The sequence below is a fragment of the Lithobates pipiens genome, unplaced genomic scaffold (genome assembly GCF_037356315.1).
Source record: "Lithobates pipiens isolate NorthernLeopardFrog02 unplaced genomic scaffold, aLitPip1_a1.2 Scaffold_18, whole genome shotgun sequence".
Lineage (NCBI taxonomy): Eukaryota > Metazoa > Chordata > Amphibia > Anura > Ranidae > Lithobates > Lithobates pipiens.
In genome coordinates this window covers 84,244,556-84,263,991 of record NW_027507758.1, presented here as the reverse complement: position 1 = coordinate 84,263,991, position 19,436 = coordinate 84,244,556, and the positions used below count along the sequence as shown (strand labels likewise).

Sequence of the window (19,436 nt, the reverse complement as noted above, 5' to 3'; positions counted from 1 at the left end):
CTGCCTTATACTTTAAGGCTTAAAAAAAATTATCAGTGAAAGATTTTGATTTTTAGATTTTTTTTTTTTTTTTTTTTTTAACTGGTCATACATGGGTCAACATTTGCCTGGTTCAGCACTGTGGCTAAACAGAAGTCAATCTACCGATCGACTTCTGTTCAAGCACTCTGTCAGATTTTAGCCACTCAATCAGCACCGATCAGTCAGCAACATGACAGGAGCAGGTCTTAGCCTGGACTGACAATGTCTGTTGAGAGGGACAGAATGCGGCCTGGCTGTCTCAAGCCCAATCAGGAAGATGTCCAGAAGAGTTGTGACACTGTGCTTTCCCTCCTCAGGAACCTTTCCCAACCATTAGTACCTTTCCCTTTTGCTATCCACTCACACAAAGCATGCCAAACCCAGGAGCCAGGGCCTTAAATAGGCTCTGCCTGACCCAAGATGGACGCTAGAGTCATATGGGGTGAAAGCGTCCAAATGGATTGCTTCCCCAGGAACCCCGGGAAACCATAGAGTAAGCCTGTTTACCACGACTGCCTCTAGCAGCAGAACAGCTACTGTTGGGTGCCACCTGCAGTGGAGGAAACAGACTGCACCTGCTTAAAAGTCTCCCCGCTATCAGAACACAATGACACAGCGAGGGGGACACCTTCACCCCCCTCGAATTTGTATAGATGGGGGAATGTAGTCAGTTGTTATGGACAGCTTAAGACACGAGTAAGCTAGCTGTTTGCAGCAGGATAGAGACCGTTCAGGTGCTGCCAAATATGTTTTGGATAATTCATGAAGAATTGTAATAAATTAAACACTCTGCTTTATGTAATGATATGAACATGAGGTTTGGGTGGACAGCTGTATAACAGGACCTCTTTTTGCCCCCCAGACAGCCTGTTTTCGGGAAGAGAGAGATGTCTTGGTGAACGGAGACAGTCAGTGGACCACCACGCTGCACTATGCATTCCAAGATGACAACTATCTGGTAAGTCCATTTACTATTACTTCACAAATCAATTGCTGACCCCTTTCGGCACAACATAAAGGAAAAAATTGATGGCAGAGGTGCTTGCCCATTTTATATTGGGGTCTTCAGGGTCTATTTACTTTTTTTAGGGTGCCAACAGTGAGCTGGGAAATGATTTCCATGACTCTGCCTACTATCCTAAAATGAGGAATGCACTCCTTTTGGATTTGTAATGGAAATACAACTTCTGCTGTGGTTCTCACTTGTTTATTGAAGGGCTTTATGGTTCCTTTAACCGCCGCCCGCCCACTATATTGCAAAAAGAAAAAAAAAGTATGGAGTAGATGTCTGTTTCTGCAGTGCTGTTTTATAAATGTCATCAGAAATGATCATCAAGAGTACAGCAGCTCTGTACCATGTGATCTCTGTGACGATCAATATTAATGTGCTTTTTACCCACCACTTCTGCTTTAAATAGAGGAATGGGGATCTAATTTAATTAAGAGAAGTTTGGGATTTAAAAAAAAAACAATTATGCTAGGTGGATGCGGCAGAGATACAATGCTGCATCTGTTCCCTGCTGGCTCTAAGAACTAGCACTGCACCATCAAACACCACTGTTCATTCAGCTCTCGGGCTTCAGTCTGAAGAGAGCCGGTGACTTACAGTCACCATCTCTCTGTTCAGCCCCTCCAGTACTCAGGCTCTCAGCGACTCTATGAGGGGTTGAGCCAACTACCGGTCCATGCATCTGGGTGGATCCAGACTATGTGGCTAGGATCTTTTTAGAGTGTTGACCGACTCAGCCGATAGCATACTTTGTTGGCTGAAAACAGGTCACAGGCGTCCAGAACAATGTGCACTCCTGTGATCTATAGGAGAAGTATAGATCCTATACCTGTCCTGCCATTTTGTGTCATCTCCCTTTTTATATGGTGAAAATAACAGCAGTTATTAAATACCATGAAAAGAAAGCTCCATCTCTTAAAAAAAAAAAAAAAAAAAAAATTATATTGGGTACACTATTACATGACTGGGTAATTGCCAGTCAAACTGTCCAAGTGTTAAACATTAAAAATGGCCTGGTAATGAAGGGGTATATACTGGCTGGTAAACAGGTCATTAAAGGTCACTGTACCTTATGCCATTTAATGATACTGAATGCAGTCCACCTGGTCTGATACCTTCATCCTTGATCTAGCTATCCTCATTGTGCATCCCTACAGAGTGCTACAGGGTTATGCTTCTGAAAATACTTTCACTGGGTCCTCTTCACCCTGCACATACACTCAGGGCAAGCCATACAATATTATGGGGCGTCATGGCTCATGCTGAAGAGTACCCTTTGAAGATGTTTTTGGAAGACTCAATCAGGTGATCCTATTAATGACACACTTCCTGTCCTGTCCTGAAATTTCTTACTCTGAATTCACTGCACATTGTGGGCTTCTTACAGTGTGCATTAGAATTTGCAGCAAGTCATATAGAGACTGCCTCAATTCTTGGTAGATGTCAAGAATTATCTAGGCTTTTCTTCTTAGCAAGGTTAGATCATGAATGGATGGGGCGTCTCAGCCAAATGGCAGGGGTTTCTTTATTCCCTTGGCCTGCTGGGAGAACTTATTTTTTTGGGTGGAGTCAGGTGATCGGGGTTCTGTGCCACCTGGACGGCTGTTTGGGTGGATGGGTGTTATATCGCCCTGGGTTGTTAGGCCAGAAGCCTGAGGCCTATCCCAGGGACACCTGGCTGCTAGGCTGCCTGAGGCTTATCCAGGAGCAGGAGAAGCAGCGTAGGGTTGGGACTGCAGGATTGGAGTACAACCGAGTTACGAGGGTTCAGCCGAATGGGGAACCAGATGTGATCGGAGGTAGAGGGGAAGCTGTCTCCACAAAGGGACCATCCACCTTGTTACCTGAGACTACTGTGATAAGCTGAAGCCGAGCAGTCTTCTCTCCAGCTGGGGACGGTGCAGAAGTGGGAAAGCATCAGCAAGTGTCAAGCCAGAGACCCAGCAGGATTGCGGGGGTGACGCTTGAGGACTATACAGTGGGATAGCTGTGAAAGAGCTCAGGAGATCCAGTGATGACTGGTATCTGGAAGTCTAGTGAAAGACTGGGAGCTAAGTAAGCGAAGATCTACAGTGGGATACTGTGGGACAAGTGAAGGACTGTTTTGTGTTACCAAGAGTTATGTACAACTACGTTTTGTGACTGATGCAAGATTAGTTGCCATAGGAGACAGCGGTCCTACCTATACAGAAGTGTTATCCGGTTGGAGGCCTTCCACTGTATAGCTGTCTACCTATAGAAGTCTCGGAGTCTGCCAATTATCATTGTATCTACCCAAGGGTGTCCTTGCCCTAACCCTCTCTCCCACAGTTCTGTTAAGAGACAATATAGCTCTTGTTTGCATTCAAAAAGTGACTGGCACCCATCATTTCTTCTTGCATCACACCCACCATACCTGGTAACCCACTCTACAAGGAAGGATGTCAGTTCAAAGTCCCAATTAGAGGAAACCCACTTTTAGTGTTTTAGTCCCTAACCCTTGAGGTCACCATTAGGCCTCTGGGGCCCCAGGACCTTGCTACAAAAAAAATATTCCAAGCTTTGAACATCCCACGGAGCACTGTTCAATCCATCATCTGAAAATGGAAAGAGTATGGCACAACTGTAAACCTACCAAGACATGGCCGTCCACCTAAACTGAAAGGCTGGGCAATTAAAGCATTTACCAGAGAAGCAGCCAAAAGAGGCCCATGGTAATGTTGGAGGTGCTGCAGAGATCCACAGCTCAGGTGGGAGAGGCTGTCCACAGGACAACCATTAGTTAGAAGAAAGCAATTGTTGAACGAAAGCTATAAGAAGTCTCGTTTGAAGTTTGCGAGAACACGGCAAACATGTGGAAGAAGGTGCTCTGGTCAGATGAGACCAAAATTGAACTTTTTGGCCTAAAAGCAAAACGCTATGTGTGGTGGAAAACTAACACTGCACATCACTCTGAATACACCATCCCCACTGTAAAACATGGTGGTGGCGGCATTATATTGTGGGGATGCTTTTCTCCAGCAGAGACAAGGAAGTTGGTCAGAGTTAATGAGAAGATGGATGGAGCCAAATTGGAGGGCAATCTTAGAAGAAAACCTGATTCTGCAAATAACTTGAGATTGGGGCTGAGGTTCACCTTACAGCAGGACAACGACCCTAAACATACAGCCAGGGCTACAATGGGATGGTTTAGATCAGGAATCTCCAAACTTTCTAAGCAAAAGGCCAATTTACCGTCTTTCAGGCTTTAGGGGGGCCTGGACTGTGGCTAGTGGGTGTAGAAAATGCCCCAGCATCAGTACCCAATCATTGGTTTTAATGAAACAAATAGTGTCCCATTGGTGGTGTCATTAGGGGGAATGGTGCCCTATCATTGGTGTCAGTTAGTGGAATAGTGCTCGATAAAGGCAACCAAAGGGCCACATCCAGCCCCTGGGCCACAGTTTGGAGACCACTGGTTTAGACCTCAATCCAGTTGAGAATCTGTGGCAAGACTTGAAAATTGCTGTTCACAGATGCTCTCCATCTAATCTAACAGAGCTTGAACTATTTTGCAAAGAAGAATTGGTAAAAAAATGTCACTCTCTAAATGTGCAAAGCTGGTAGAGACATCCCCAAATAGACTTGCAGCTGTAATTACAGTGAAAGGTGGTTCTACAAAGTATTGACTCAGAGGGGCTGAATACAAATGCATGCCGCACTTTTCAGATGTTTATTTGTAAAAAATGTTGAAAACCATTTATTATTTTCCACTTCACAATTATGTGTAACGTTGTGTTGGTCAATCGCATAAAATCCCAATAAATTACATTTATGTTTTTGGTTGTTAAATGACAAAATGTGAAAAATTTCCAGGGGTATGAATACTTTTTCAAAGCACCTTGCCAGACCCTCACACCAGCTATGATTTGCCTGCATTAAAAGTTTGTGTGTATGTAGGGGTGGGTGGCACTGCCCGTCACCTGAAGAGTAAACCTCTACAGTGAGTCACTCCTCTCAGGTGAATATGCAATAGATGGGTGATAATTACACCTGTCACCCGAAGGGTGATTCTCCAATAGGTTACCCTTCTCATATGGATGGTGAGTGATTTCCCAATATATGAGGTAGATGTCATAAGGGGTGTTCTCACCATATGACCTATATCAAATAGTGAATTAATAATGCTCTGTTAATTGTGCTGTTTGCCACCATATGTCCAACACCCAATACCAAAGTAAATGTGCAAAATGTAATATTAATCTCATCAAATCAACAAAGGCAATCAAATTCCATCCTGAATAATTCATCCCAAACAATATATATAGTAGATGTACAAAATAATATATGATAAAAAAATATATGCTAAAAAGTTAATTATCATTAGAAATATATGAGGTCACTTTGGACAAGCACAAATCACTTGAATTTTTTTGCTATTTTGCACTACTTGAGATTGAACTTTATAATTTATTTTTAACTTTTTTCAAATTTTTTATACTTTTTTCACTGGACTTTAACCTCATATATTTCTTTGATAATTAACTTTTCATTATATATTTTTTTATCATATATTATTTTGCACCTCTACTATATATTATTTGGGATGAATTATTCAGGATGAAATTTGATTGCCTTTCTTGATTTCATTTTGCACATTTACTTTGGTTTTGGGTTTTGGATATATAGTTGCAAATATCACAATTAACAGAGCATCAATAATACACTATTTTGATATAGATCACAGGGTGAGAACACCCTCTATGACCTCTACTTCATATATTGGGAAATCACTCACCATCTATCTGAGAAGAGTGACCTATTGGAGAATCACCCTTCAGGTGACGGGTGTAATTATCACCCATCTATTCCATATTCACCTGGGAGGAGTGACTCACTGTAGAGGTTCACTCTTCAGGTGACGGGCAGTGCCACCCACCCCTACATACACACAAACTTTTAATGCAGGCAAATCATAGCTGGTGTGAGGGTCTGGCAAGGTGCTTTGAAAAAGTATTCATACCCCTGGAAATTTTCCACATTTTGTCATTTAACAACCAAAAACATAAATGTAATTTATTGGGATTTTATGCGATTGACCAACACAACGTTACACATAATTGTGAAGTGGAAAATAATAAATGGTTTTCAACATTTTTTACAAATAAATATCTGAAAAGTGTGGCGTGCATTTGTATTCAGCCTCTCTGAGTCAATACTTTGTAGAACCACCTGAAGTAATTATCACCCATCTATTGCATATTCACCTGGGACGAGTGACTCACTGTAGAGGAACACTCTTCAGGTGACGGGCCCACCCCTACATAGACACAATCTTTTAACACGGGAGCTTGAATTGAAGCACTCCAGGGGCGGCAGCAGCCTAGCCTACACCTAAGCGCGGAATACAACAATTTATATATGATTTGCCTGCATTGCCTAGAGAAGTACAGAGACACAGTGAAAACATCACTACCTCTAAAAAATAGGTATGTGATAAAATGGAAAGGTTTTTTTCTATGATTTTTATTAACTTGCTGATGAAAGATTGAATCACCGAAGGCAGAATATAAACAAATTAAAATTCAGCTTTATTGTATATACTCATTTGTCCAATGTATCTAAGTGGGCAGTCATAGTTGTCACGAAGGCTGCACTTCATAAATGTCTGCCTTTGTTTATCTACATTATATGGTGGATTAATGTTACCGTACTATTAATTTCCATAAAAACAATAAGATGCTTTCTTCCAAATTCACATTTTAGGTAGTAGAGAGAATTATTACCCTTATTTTATTTCACCACCTGCGTCCCAATTGGGAGATTTATCTCCACTTCAGGTTTTGTAACCCCAACAGGAGGAGGCGGGAAGGCCTTTTTCTTTTTTGTCTCTGTTTTTTTTTTTTTTTTTTTTAGGGGAGCTATGCTTTAAAGTTCAGTCTTGAAAAAATTCTGTTTGAGTAAAAGAGTTTCTTTGAAGAGTGCCCCTACTTGCTCTTCAGTGAGGTCACTAGAACCTCATATAGGTTAAAATATTTCTTGCCACTGTCGCTAAATTAAAATTAAAATTTGTCAACCGGCTGTGGGGGAGTGGAAATTTTGGGTGGGATTTCACAGATGGTTTAGTAATGGATCTGCCTTTCTAATTCTGATGTAAGTGTGTTAAATCCTACCAAATCCTTATGAAAATAATTTAACGTAAAGTAATGAAAGCTGAAATGTGGCGAGTGTGTTAATGTTTCAATATCTGCGAGAAATGTGAAAATGATGGAAAATCCAAAAGCTGTCCAGGATACAGTCCCAAGATGTATATTGGATTCAATTTTATATTGTACGTAGGAGTGTAAAAACCTGCTAAGTGTGTATTTTATATAAAAACAAAAAGGGGATTTCTTTAAAGTTGAACTCCAAACACAAAAATTTTGTGTAATCTTTTCCTCAATAGCCACAAAGGATACAGATCCACTTTGTGTGCACCAAATGCCTTTTCAAATCCAGATATTACTTTGGAAAAGTAGCAGTGACATCATCACTGTGCTGTACATAGCCTGTGCAGAGAGAAAAGCTGTGGGAGGGACCCCCATCCAGTACAGCCTGCTTGCAGAAAGCTACAGGAGGGGGCCAGGGACAAGACCACTTACCCTGCCCAATGAGAGAGCAGAAATGACCGGTCTTTATTTCAGGAATCTCCTGCATAGAGGCAAAGTTCACAATGAAAATAATTGCACAGATGTGAAAGAAATATGCAAAGCTTGATTCATGTGAAAATATACATGCCTCTTGACTTTGGACAATGTTAGCTTATACCAGTTCAGCTTCAATTGTTGTATGTTTTCCTCTCTAGATGGATCACAGAATGTTTTGTAGCTGCTGTAATTTTTGTGATATACTAGTTATTAAGGTAAAGCTGACCAAAGATGGATCAAAATTCGACCAGTTCAGCAGGAAAAAAATGTAAGGTTTATCGTTGGGTGGAATTCTGTTGAACGGGAACACTGAAAAACTTTATTGATCAGCGTCTGCAGATGCTGATCAGTGTATACTAGCACATTATGAAGGACTTGCCATGATATGAAGCCCTCCAGCAGTGCTCTGTCACTGATGCAGAGGCTTCCACCTTCACCTAGTTTTTCTGGGTTCACGGGTGCTGCGGCTGGTTGAATGGCCGTGCCGCATTGACGTGTCCACAGGAGTCAAGGCCACGGCACACAACTCTGAAGGAACGGCACAGGTATGACTTTCCTTCAGAGCGCATGTGCCAGTAAAGTCACTGGCTGCTGCTCACTGGAATATCTCAGAAAATGGTGCACATTTAGAAAATATTAATTTTACATACAGGTAGACTTTATTATAATCTTACCTGTAGGTAAAAATAACATACGTGAGTTTACTACCACATTAAGTATCTGCTGTTACTCATTACAGTACTGTATATCCATCCCAAGACCAATTGTTACACTTTTATTCTTTTTAACAAGACTGTTGGCATAAATTTGGCTTAAAGTTTGAATAAGTGTATAGAAATCATGCTATTTGCTCACTTTAGCATAATGGCTTAGTTTCATGGATCGCATAGAGAACACACAGAGTGGTTTTACTTTTTGCCTTAATGTTGTAACTACACCTATGTATCTGCATTCCTCCTGACCGCCCTTACCTTTCCCTCCCTCACAGTACCTGGTTATGGATTACTATGTTGGTGGAGACCTGCTTACTCTTCTCAGTAAATTTGAAGACCGGCTGCCGGAGGAAATGGCTCGTTTCTACCTGGCCGAGATGGTCATGGCTATCGACTCTGTTCACCAACTGCACTATGTCCACAGGTGGGTGCCTTTAATGAGCAATACCAACTTAGGCTATATTTGCTCTTGTGCAATAAAAAAGTGCCAGTGCTATACCTCTGTGATGTATTCTGTTGTGCAACAAGAGGGCAAAAGACTAGTGTTCAGTATTGTTAAGTAGGGGAACAATTGGTATTATTCCCTACCTGCACAGTTGGGTAAAGAAGTGTAGAAAATTGTGTAATAAAATTATATTCGAATGGAGCTGCCCATTCCAAAATTGTGATAAACTAGTAAGTTGATGTATGTGTGTGATGAACTGCGCTCCCTGTGGCTTAATAACTCAATATAAAGTGCATACAGTGCAGAATAAATATTGTATAACCACCGGATTTACTCCAATGGAAAGTTAGTCAAACACTAAATAATAAACATAAGTGTACGTAAAATTGCGATCAATCATAAAATTCCACCAACTTGATAAGAATCACAAAACGATAATGTCCATATAGCCAAAACAAAGAAAATAATTTAAGTCCAAAGAAGGTCATCAAATATTTTCCAGTGAGAAGGTGATTTCATGAATCCAATGAATGGGTGACTGTAGGAATCCTCCAACAACACCAAGCTCAGTGTTTATTTTCTTTATTATTTATTTTTATTTTCTTTATATCGTTTTGTGATTCTTATCAAGTTGATGGAATTTTATGATTGGTCACAGTTTTATGTACACTTATGTTTATTATTTAGTGTTTGATTAACTTACCATTGGCGTAAATCCGGTGGTTCTACCATCTTTATTCTGCACTGTATGCACTTTATATTGAGGTATTAAGCCACAGGGAGCGCGGTTCATCACACACATACTATCTCGAGTGTTCGGTATTACCTCTTGATTGTTGGAAGTTGTCTAATGAATGATGCACAAATATAAGCAGCAAGGTAGGTGGAGGAAGCAAAGAAAAAATGACATGAGGAGATCTTAGCTCTACAGTTCCTCTGGTACAGCTTCCTCTCCAGCAATAAGAACCATGAGTAGCACTGAAGTCTAGATGTTCCCTATAGGAAGGCCAATATAGCGTTTTTGAGTTCAGGTCCACTTTAAGGTAATAACATGGTTAAAAACCTACCTTGTTCTTGTCGTGTAAAGCCTTGAATCCCTCTGTCCCACAGCATGAAATGTTCTAAAGTTCCAAAAGCCACCACTGAATCTGATACTGATTTACTGCTGGGATGTGTGACAGAACCACATGATCATTGATCTACTCCAGATGTTAAACAGTAGGATAGGGACACAGAGGCTATGCTGACCTGTTTTGGAATTTGTATTTTTGTAGGTTAAGGAGATTTTTCTGGATTGAAATTGAAGAAAATAGTAGGGGTGATATAGCCAGTTTGATATCTTTTTCTTTCTCGGAGGAATTGCTCTGTAGCACGTAATGTGGAGTTCAGAGCTCTGTAGCGCGTAATGTGGAGTTCAGAGCTCTGTAGTGCGTAATGTGGACTTCAAAGCTCTGTAGCGCGTAATGTGGACTTCAGAGCTCTGTAGCGCGTAATGCAGACTTCAGAGCTCTGTAGCGCGTAATGCAGACTTCAGAGCTCTGTAGCGCGTAATGCGGACTTCAGAGCTCTGTAGCGCGTAATGCGGAGTTCAGAGCTCTGTAGCGCGTAATGCGGACTTCAGAGCTCTGTAGCGCGTAATGCGGAGTTTAGAGCTCTGTAGCGCGTAATGCGGAGTTTAGAGCTCTGTAGCGCGTAATGCGGAGTTCAGAGCTCTGTTGCGCGTAATGCGGAGTTCAGAGCTCTGTTGCGCGTAATGCGTAGTTCAGAGCTCTGTTGCTCGTAACGCGGAGTTCAGAGCTCTGTTGCGCGTAACGCGGAGTTCAGAGCTCTGTTGCGCGTAACGCGGAGTTCAGAGCTCTGTTGCGCGTAACGCGGAGTTCAGAGCTCTGTTGCGCGTAACGCGGAGTTCAGAGCTCTGTTGCGCGTAACGCGGAGTTCAGAGTGCCAGCTCGATCGCTGTGATACATTTGGTGACAACACCATGATTTAGATAAAGAGGAAGGACTGTTGTCTCCCTTTTAGCGAATGTAGAGCATAAGCCCTTCTTTTGCCCGCATCTAAGGCCACGTTTTCAGATTTTCCATAGCACAGGTGATTTGATCAGAGCTCTGTAGCACGTAATGTGGAGTTCAGAGCTCTGTAGCACGTAATGTGGAGTTCAGAGCTCTGTAGCACGTAATGTGGAGTTCAGAGCTCTGTAGCACGTAATGTGGAGTTCAGAGCTCTGTAGCACGTAATGTGGAGTTCAGAGCTCTGTAGTACGTAATGCGGAGTTCAGTAGTATATAATTGTAGAGTGCAGGGTTCAGTGGTATGTTACAATGCAGAGGTCAGGAGCAACTGACACACATCTCTCCCCCACACCTCCACAAAAACAAATTACCCCCCTACCAGTACAAACCTCTACCCTCCCAAGCTAAAATTGCCCCCTACACAAATTCCTCCTCCCTTTAAAATTTGTTCACTAGACCTCAGATATAGTGGCATCTGGAGGAATCCCCCCAGTCTTCCCTCAGCTGTGTTATATGACATGTCAGAGCTGAGGGGGTAGCCTAGGACTTCCCTTGACTCTGCAATCCCTGACAGACCATCTGCCAATCCCCGCTGTAAACAGACACGCAAAAATAAATCAAGACGTATTAGTGCAAAATAATATGTTACTGTTTTCACATAGCGTGAAGGTCTAACAATCTGGGCAATTTTTTGCTATGCTCTACTGTAATGCAGTATCTATACATAAATAAAAGATAATATTCTATCCACCTTCTGTCTGTATGACTGTGAAGGGGGCGCTGTAATGTTTATAGCCTACGTTACCATGGTGATCACCCTTGGACAGTATCCTTACAGGAATCTGCTGCATTGCTTGGCTGCTCAACCTCCTTTTTTTTATTTTTTTCATTATAATATTATTGAGTTATTTTGGCCTCTCATCCTACTCAGAGTGATACGTTTCCCAGATACTCCCCCCTCATTGCTCTGACACGGAGACGGCAGGCTCCAAACATATGAAGCAGTTTAATCATTCCGTGGGATTTTTTATGGTTGGCTTTAACCTGAATAGAAGCTAGTAATCTTTGGAGGATTGTGAAAGCTCTATATGGAATAATAATTATTGGTCATGTGCCTCACATAAAGGAAAACGTTGCCAGCTTGCTGAATGGCACGTATGTAAAGAATAATGGAAGTGATGTATAAATTACTGGAATAAAGTTAGTGCGCAGAACGAGCCAATCCCAGCTGTTCTTCCAGGATAGAGTACAAAATGCAAAGAGGAAGACCATTTTGTGACACTAAAGTGCAGTTCCATCCAAAACCTTTTTTTTTTGGAGGAGAGGAGTTCAAAAGCATAGCTACATTTCTTAAAAATAATATCCGAGTGCGGTCTTATGTAATATCAGTACTTAGAATGAGGTTCAGGTGAATATCTGGGATTTGAAAAGTTTGAAAATCAATGATTTTTGGCCGCAAAGATCACACGTTTACTGCCAGAAATGAGGAACAACTTATAATGCCGCGCACAGGTCACAGGAGCCAATAAATTGAAAGAATGGATAGCCCAGCCCCCGTTCTGTAAAGGGGTGGGCTCATGGCAGCCATATTGTCAGTGAGCGCTGGAGTGGGTAGGACACACCGACAATTCTGTGCAGGGAGACTTTTTTTTTTTTGTTTTTTTATTATTTAAAGCAGACCTTCAGTAATTTTTTAAACTTTCCATCTATTAAATCTTCTGCCCTTGTTGTTTTAACTTTGGATAGTAAAAAAAACAATTGCTGCCAGTAAATACATTATACAGCCCACTTCTTGTTTCTTGTCTGGTAAAAAGCCTAGGCTTATGACATCCATGCACAGCTTTCACTCGTGAGAGTTTGCCAGGAAGGGAGGGGGGATGAGTCATTAGAAGGCCAATGAGAGCTTCAGCGCTGCAGGTGTGCCTCTGTGTGTCTGTGTAAAACCAGGAAGTGAATAGGCAGCAGCTTCAGCTGCCCACAGTTAAAATGGTTGCAGCCAGACTCAGTGGAGAGGGATTTTTGCTGAATATTTGGCAAGTACAGAATCCCAGTATATATAAAATAATATGCAAAGTGGTTGGGGTAAGCTTCAGAATGGTAAAGATGTTTTTTTATTACAAATTATGTGAGCACACTGCAGTTCCTCTTTAACCACTTAATGCGAATTGCCGTACCCGCAAATCGCTAGCTGCCATAACCCTGATATTTTTGGGAACAGCGTGCCTTCCTCTTTAAGATAAAAGTGGTCTCCGCTGCGGATTCGCTGCAAGATCGCTTTTATCGGTGGCAGGAGAGGTGCCCACCCCCCTCCCGCAGCACTCCGGTTGTCTCTGATGCTTACCGGGCCTGCCGGTAGTGTCAAAGATGATCGCCTCCTCTCCCATGCTTGGCTGGCTGCCAACTTGGCTCCATCTCTATGGCATAGCTTTTAAAGGAGAATTTTTTTTAAATTGCATTTTAGTGTAAATATGATATCTGAGATCTTTTTGACTCTAGATCTCATATTGAGGAGGTCCTGTCATGCTTTTTTTTTCTATTACAAGAGATGTTTACATTCCTTGCTATAGGAATAAAAGTGACCCAATTTTTTTTTTTAAAAAGACAGTGTCAAAATAAAAAGTTAAATAAATAAGAGCCCTGTCCCATTCCACAAGCGTGACATGTTGGGGATCCATTTACTCGGCGTAACATTCTTTCACAATAATTGGGCTAACAAAAATTGGTCTAACTTTACTGTTGTCTTATTTCTTTAATTCATAAAATGCATTTTTTTCCAAGAAAAAGTGCTCTTGTAAGACCGCTGTGCAAATATGGTATGACAAAGTATTGCAACGTCCACCATTTTATTCTCTAGGGTGTTAGAAAAAATATAGATAATGTTTGGGGGTTCTAAGTAATTTTGTAGCAAACAAAAAATTATTTTAACTTGTAAACAAGTGTCAAAAAGAGGCTTGGGGCTGAAGTTAGCATACTAGCTCATTATGTATTACTTACCTCAGAATGAAGCCCCCTGAAGCCGTCCTCGTCTCGCCCTCCGGCTGCCGACATGCCATCCCGGAGTTATGATTGGCCGGAGGCGCGACGACCTCACTACCGTGCATGCGCACGGAAGACGCCGTTAACGGCACTGAGACTGATGCAGCGGCACATAGGTGCCATTGCATCAGTTTGCTCTAGTGCGCATGCGCCAATGTCATCGGCACAAGCAGGGGACAGGGGATATCTCCTAAACCATGATGGTTTAGGAGATATCCTGGTTAGCTACAGGTAAGCCATAATATAGACTTACCTGTAGCATAAAGTTTAAAAATAGGGTTTACAACCACTTTAACCGACATCCCCACGTCATTGTGGTAGGGTTTTATCTGTACATTTTGTGTTATTGTTTTACCACATGAAATACTGTTGTTATGATGTATACCATTAATAAAAATCATTTTTACAAGCTGTCAATGAGGCTAATTTACAAAATACATGTTTCTAGCAATATGAATTATGGGAATTATGGTTTGCGTGTAGGATAAGAAGCTCTGTTTTTGATTCGTTGAGTTTGAAGGAGTTAGTGGTCATCCAGTCTTCTATCAAAGTGAGGCAATTTTCTAGTTGCTGATGATGGTCTCTTTGTCTGGTGATATGGAAGTAAAGTTGCATGTCGTCAACGTAGGAGTGGAAGCAGAGGTCTGATAATCTGATGATTTTGAGGAGTGGGCGGATGTATATGTTGAAGAGGACTGGCGACAAGGGCGATCCTTGAGGGACTCCGCAAGCGACTGCCCGGGTTTCAGAGGTGAATTCTCCTAGTTTCACTGTGAACGATTTCCTAGGAAGGATGCGAACCATTGAAGATCTGTGCCTGTGACTAATTTTCTGTAGAATGCAATATGGCACCCTGGAGGCGTTCTATACACAGATGGTGAATGAGACACCCCCAAGAAATGTAATTTCCTTCTTGTGTAATTGGCTCGCTGATTTTACCCAGAAATCTGCAGTAAGATGCAAGTCAGAGTTTGGGCATCCCCTGCAACAAAAATGTAATTTTTGGTGAGATACTCTCAAAGGGAAATCAAATCTAAAGTGATGCAGACCCTGACATTTTCCTCATTAGAGCCTTGACAGTGCAGCAGCTGATTGATAGTTATACAATCACTCATCACTCTCAAACGGTTATTGCTTTGGAATATCAAAAGCAACAAAGTTTGTGTATATATATATATATATATATATAAACAGTTTTTTTCATTTTGTATGCATACTTGTTTTCCCAAGATCTTGCACACTCTTAGATGCTTAATCCAGGTTTCATGTAGGGATTTATATGCGGAGCTAGTATCTTGTCCGCACCAGAACATTGGGAATATATTGCAGTAATAGGTGTCACTCATTAAAGCCAATTGCAATCCACTTATCAGCAGTCTTTACACCTATTGAACACGTTTTATTGATGTAAACATAAATTCAGAACAATATGGCTGCTTAAGTGATTTTATGACCTCTGAGGTCTGACTATGGGCTTTTCAATCTCAATATAACTGTTCTCATTATTTGGTATATGTGTATTAAAATCCAACTCCAGCATTAACCTCCTGTTCCTTTTTCTTGCTCCTATACTCTCCGGAATCATGTTATCTAAGGCTACTTTCACACTGAGGCGCTATAGCGCCTGTAAAGTGCCTCTCCTCTCACTCCAGTGTGAGAGTCCGAGTAGTGGTGCACTGGCAGGACGCTCAAAAAAGTCTTGCTAACAGCATCTTTGAGACGCTGAAGGAGCGGTGTATATACGGCTCCTTCAGCACCCCTGCCCATTAAAATCAATGGGCAATGGCAGCAAAGTGCTGCTACAGCTACAACTTTGTTTAATTTCATGTCAGAGCTGTCCTGTGCACTTCTCTTAGTAATTGTCTTGGACTATAGACTAGTTAGCCTTTATGTGCTACAGATCTGAGAGTGGGATTGGTTGAGCAGTTTAGCAAAAGACACTGGGAGGGTCTAAAAATATTGTGTGTGTTGTCAGTCCACAACAGGGCTTAAAGCAGATCTTCCAGATCCACCTATTCAAATATACACTGCATAAAATATATATATATATATATATATATAGATAGATAGATAGATAGATAGATAGATAGATAGATATGGATTATACAGTACAGTTTGGAAAAATGTATGTACATGAAAGCAGTCATCCTTGCACATTACCTACCTGGCCGATGCTTCCTGCTTTGCAGTTTTACAGCTCCTTCTCACAATGCGGCCTGCGAGTCATGCATGGACAAGATTTTGGTTGAATGAAAAAACTGACCCAATTCCCCCATCCAAACATTTGACGTGGATGGGGGAATCCTCCCTGCTGTGTCTTTGTATTCTGACAGCAAGGTGACTTCCCCATCATTAGAATACACAGATCAGCGCTGCATCCTATTGGGTGCGATGCTGATCAAATGTCTTTTATCTGACAGGGCAAACTTAAAATGTTTAAAGTAAAAAAAAAAAAAAAAGAGGGACATTGCGATGCGCCAGTATCCGTGTACCAACACTGCAGATACCTAGCCAGATTGTGCTGCACACCATCCGCTGCATTGTAATGTAATAAGGTATGCAATAAAAAACAAAAATGATTTTATTTACAAATGTCATTAGCATCTTGATGGAGAAAAGGGAGGACTCGGGAAGGGCTAAATATATGCAGATTAAACTTCAATTTTAAATTGAAGGGATTGGGATGAGTAATTGTCATCAAGATAAAGATCTGAGCTGGATGTTTTTTTTATTTAGTGCTAATAACTAATACAGCAGTCTCTGCCGGGTTTTATTGGGTTGTTAGAGCTTTTAAAACTCAGGCCCTCGCCTTGTCTGTGCCATCTTGGTGATTCAACTTCTCTCTAACCATTAGGATTTTATAGACGCTCAGTCTAAAAAACATGATGTCATTGGTTTTACCAGATGTCAGGAATTTGCTTTATTAATGAAAGACCGTTAATTAACATTTTTCTTTCCTAGTTGTTTCCATCATTCGGTGCTCATTATGCCTTTTCCTCTCTCCGTCCTTTTCAGAGATAGTGACTGCGGTTTTCATAAAATCGGTCATCATTTTATAATTAACTGAGGTTTTCTGATTCATTGGCATACACTGAGGTAAATGTAGTACAATTGTTGCCTTCCATTGCTGAGAGGTTCTGCGGTTTAAAGCATATCTTTAACCAAAGCTTTTTTTTTTTTTTTTTTTTTAATAAACACATGTTGGGGCAATGATCAGCAGCTGGTACAAGCTGACCCTGCTGTTGACTGCTCCTCTGGCAATTCATTTACTGTACAGTCAAAAAGCCCTCAGTATACCATGGGGTCTGTTTATAATAATAATAATAATAATAATAATAAAAAAAACACTGTAAGAATTTCTTAAGCAATTAAAGCTGTCACAAAAAATCCCATATTTTGCCTAATACATTAATTTCCCATTATCAGCACCATCTAGTGGCCCTAATGCAGTATTTTCCTGATTGAGGTGTTTATGGAAATACTGCATTAAGCCCACTAGATGGAGCCGATGATTCTAGCAAATATATTAGATATGATATGGGATTATTTGTGACAGCTGAGCAAATGCTTGAGAAAATCCTACAGTGATTATATATAGATATCGATAGATAGATAGATAGATTGATAGAGATATATATATAATATATAGATAGAGATATATATAATATATAGATAGAGATATATATAATATATAGATTGATAGATAGAGATAGATATAGATAGAGATATATATAATATATAGATTGATAGATAGAGATAGATATAGATAGAGATATATATATGGTGGGTAAAATAATAATTTGATACCCTGCAGATTTTATAAGTTTGCCCACTTACCAAGAAAGAAAGGTCTATAATAATTTTTCATGAATGTATTTTAAATTATATAGACAGATTATCAACCAAAAATCCAGAAAAACGGCAGGATACAAATGTTATAAATTAAGTTGCAGTTCAGTGACTAAAATAAGTATTTGATCCCAGAGAAAAACATGACTTACTACTTGGTGGTTTGGTGGAGAAACCCTTGCTAGCAAGGAGAGGCGAGGTGAGATGTTTCTTGTAGTTGGTGACCAGGTTTGCACACATCTCAGGAGGTATTTCGGTCCACTCTTTTTTACAGATATTCTCTAAATCCTTAAGGTTTCTTGGCTGTCGCTTGGCAACTCGATGTTTCAGCTCCCTCCATACAATTTCTATAGAATTAATATCTGGAGACCAGCTTGGCCATGCCATGCCCTTAATGTGCTTGTTTTTGAGCCACTCCTTTGTTGCCTTGGCGGTATGTTTTGAGTCATTGTAATGCTGAAAGACCCATCCATGAACCATCTTGTGTGTATCGGCTGAGGGAAGAAGGTTCTCATTTAAGATTTCACAGTACATAGCCCCAACCATGGCCCCTCTATGCAGCAAAGTCGGTCTGTACATTTAGCAGAGAAACAGCCCAAAGCATGACGTTTCCACCTCCGTGCTTGACTGTAGGGATGGTGTTCTTAGGGTCATAGTCAGCATTTTTCTTTCTCCAAACGCAGTGAGTCTCCCTCCTCAAGAAGGCACGTGTACAGTAGAGCTGCACGATTCTGGCTAAAATGAGAATCACAATTTTTTGCTTAGAATAAAGATCATGGTTCTCGCGGTTTAACATCTTCTTTCACATTATGCAAAAAAAAAAAAAATTGGGCTAACTTTACTGTTTCTTTTATTTTTATTTTTTATTATTCATTAAAGTGTATTTTTTCAAAAAGAATTGCATTTGAAAAACCACTGCGCAAATATGGTGCGACATAATATATTGCAACAACCACCATTTTATTCTCTAGGGTCTCTACTATAATATATATAATATATATCATGTTTGGGTGTACCAAGTAATTTTCTAGCAGAAAATAATGATGTTTACTTGTAAGCAACAAATATCAGAAAAGGTTTTGGTCTTTAAAGCGGGAGTCCGCTGGGACTCCGCGTTTTTTTTTTTTTTTTTAAAGTCAGCAGCTACAAATACTGCAGCTGCTGACTTTTAAAATAGTGACACTTACCTGTCCAGCGCGCCCGCGATGTCGGCACCCGAAGCCGATCTCTAGATCGACACTCGAGTGCTGCCGCCGCCATCTTGGGTATGGGAATCAGGAAATGGAGCCTTTCGGCTTCATTTCCCGGTTCCCTACTGCGCATGCGCGAGCCGCGCTGCGCAATGAGGACGGTCCCCGCTGCCTCTGGGATCTGTGTGTTTCCCAGCAGGCAGCGGGGCACTTGCGGAAGGGGGCGGGCACTTGCGGAAAGGGGCGAAATGTACGCCCCTTTCCGCAGAGAGCTAGCCCGGAAGTGGGTGCAATTACCTGGATTATCCAGGTAACTGCACCCCCCTCCCCCCTGAAAGGTGCCAATTGTGGCGCCGGAGGGGGGGAGGAATCCGATGAGCGGAAGGTCCATTTTAGGGTGGACCTCCGCTTTAAATGGTTAAACTTTCCCCATTTACATGCAGGAGTTCTTTCCTTTGATAAAAGAAAGAAAAGATACTTTGTTTCTTCTTATTGGCAGTGTTGTGATAAAAGGTGAT

The 19,436-nt window shown here is 41.1% G+C and overlaps 1 protein-coding gene across 10 annotated transcripts in view; it reads left to right on the top strand.

The window, feature by feature from the left end:
• Positions 1 to 19,436, top strand: part of CDC42BPA (CDC42 binding protein kinase alpha) — a 354,685-nt gene that overhangs the window by 181,899 nt on the left and 153,350 nt on the right. For all 10 annotated transcript variants that reach the window (XR_013276619.1, XR_013276620.1, XM_077485865.1 and 7 more), the window contains exons 4-5: positions 884 to 979; positions 8,663 to 8,811. Coding sequence is in view for 8 of the 10 variants with exons in the window: in XM_077485865.1 (XP_077341991.1) it covers positions 884 to 979; positions 8,663 to 8,811 (245 nt within the window). In the remaining 2 variants the exon portion in view is untranslated. The remainder of the gene's footprint in view (positions 1 to 883; positions 980 to 8,662; positions 8,812 to 19,436) is intronic.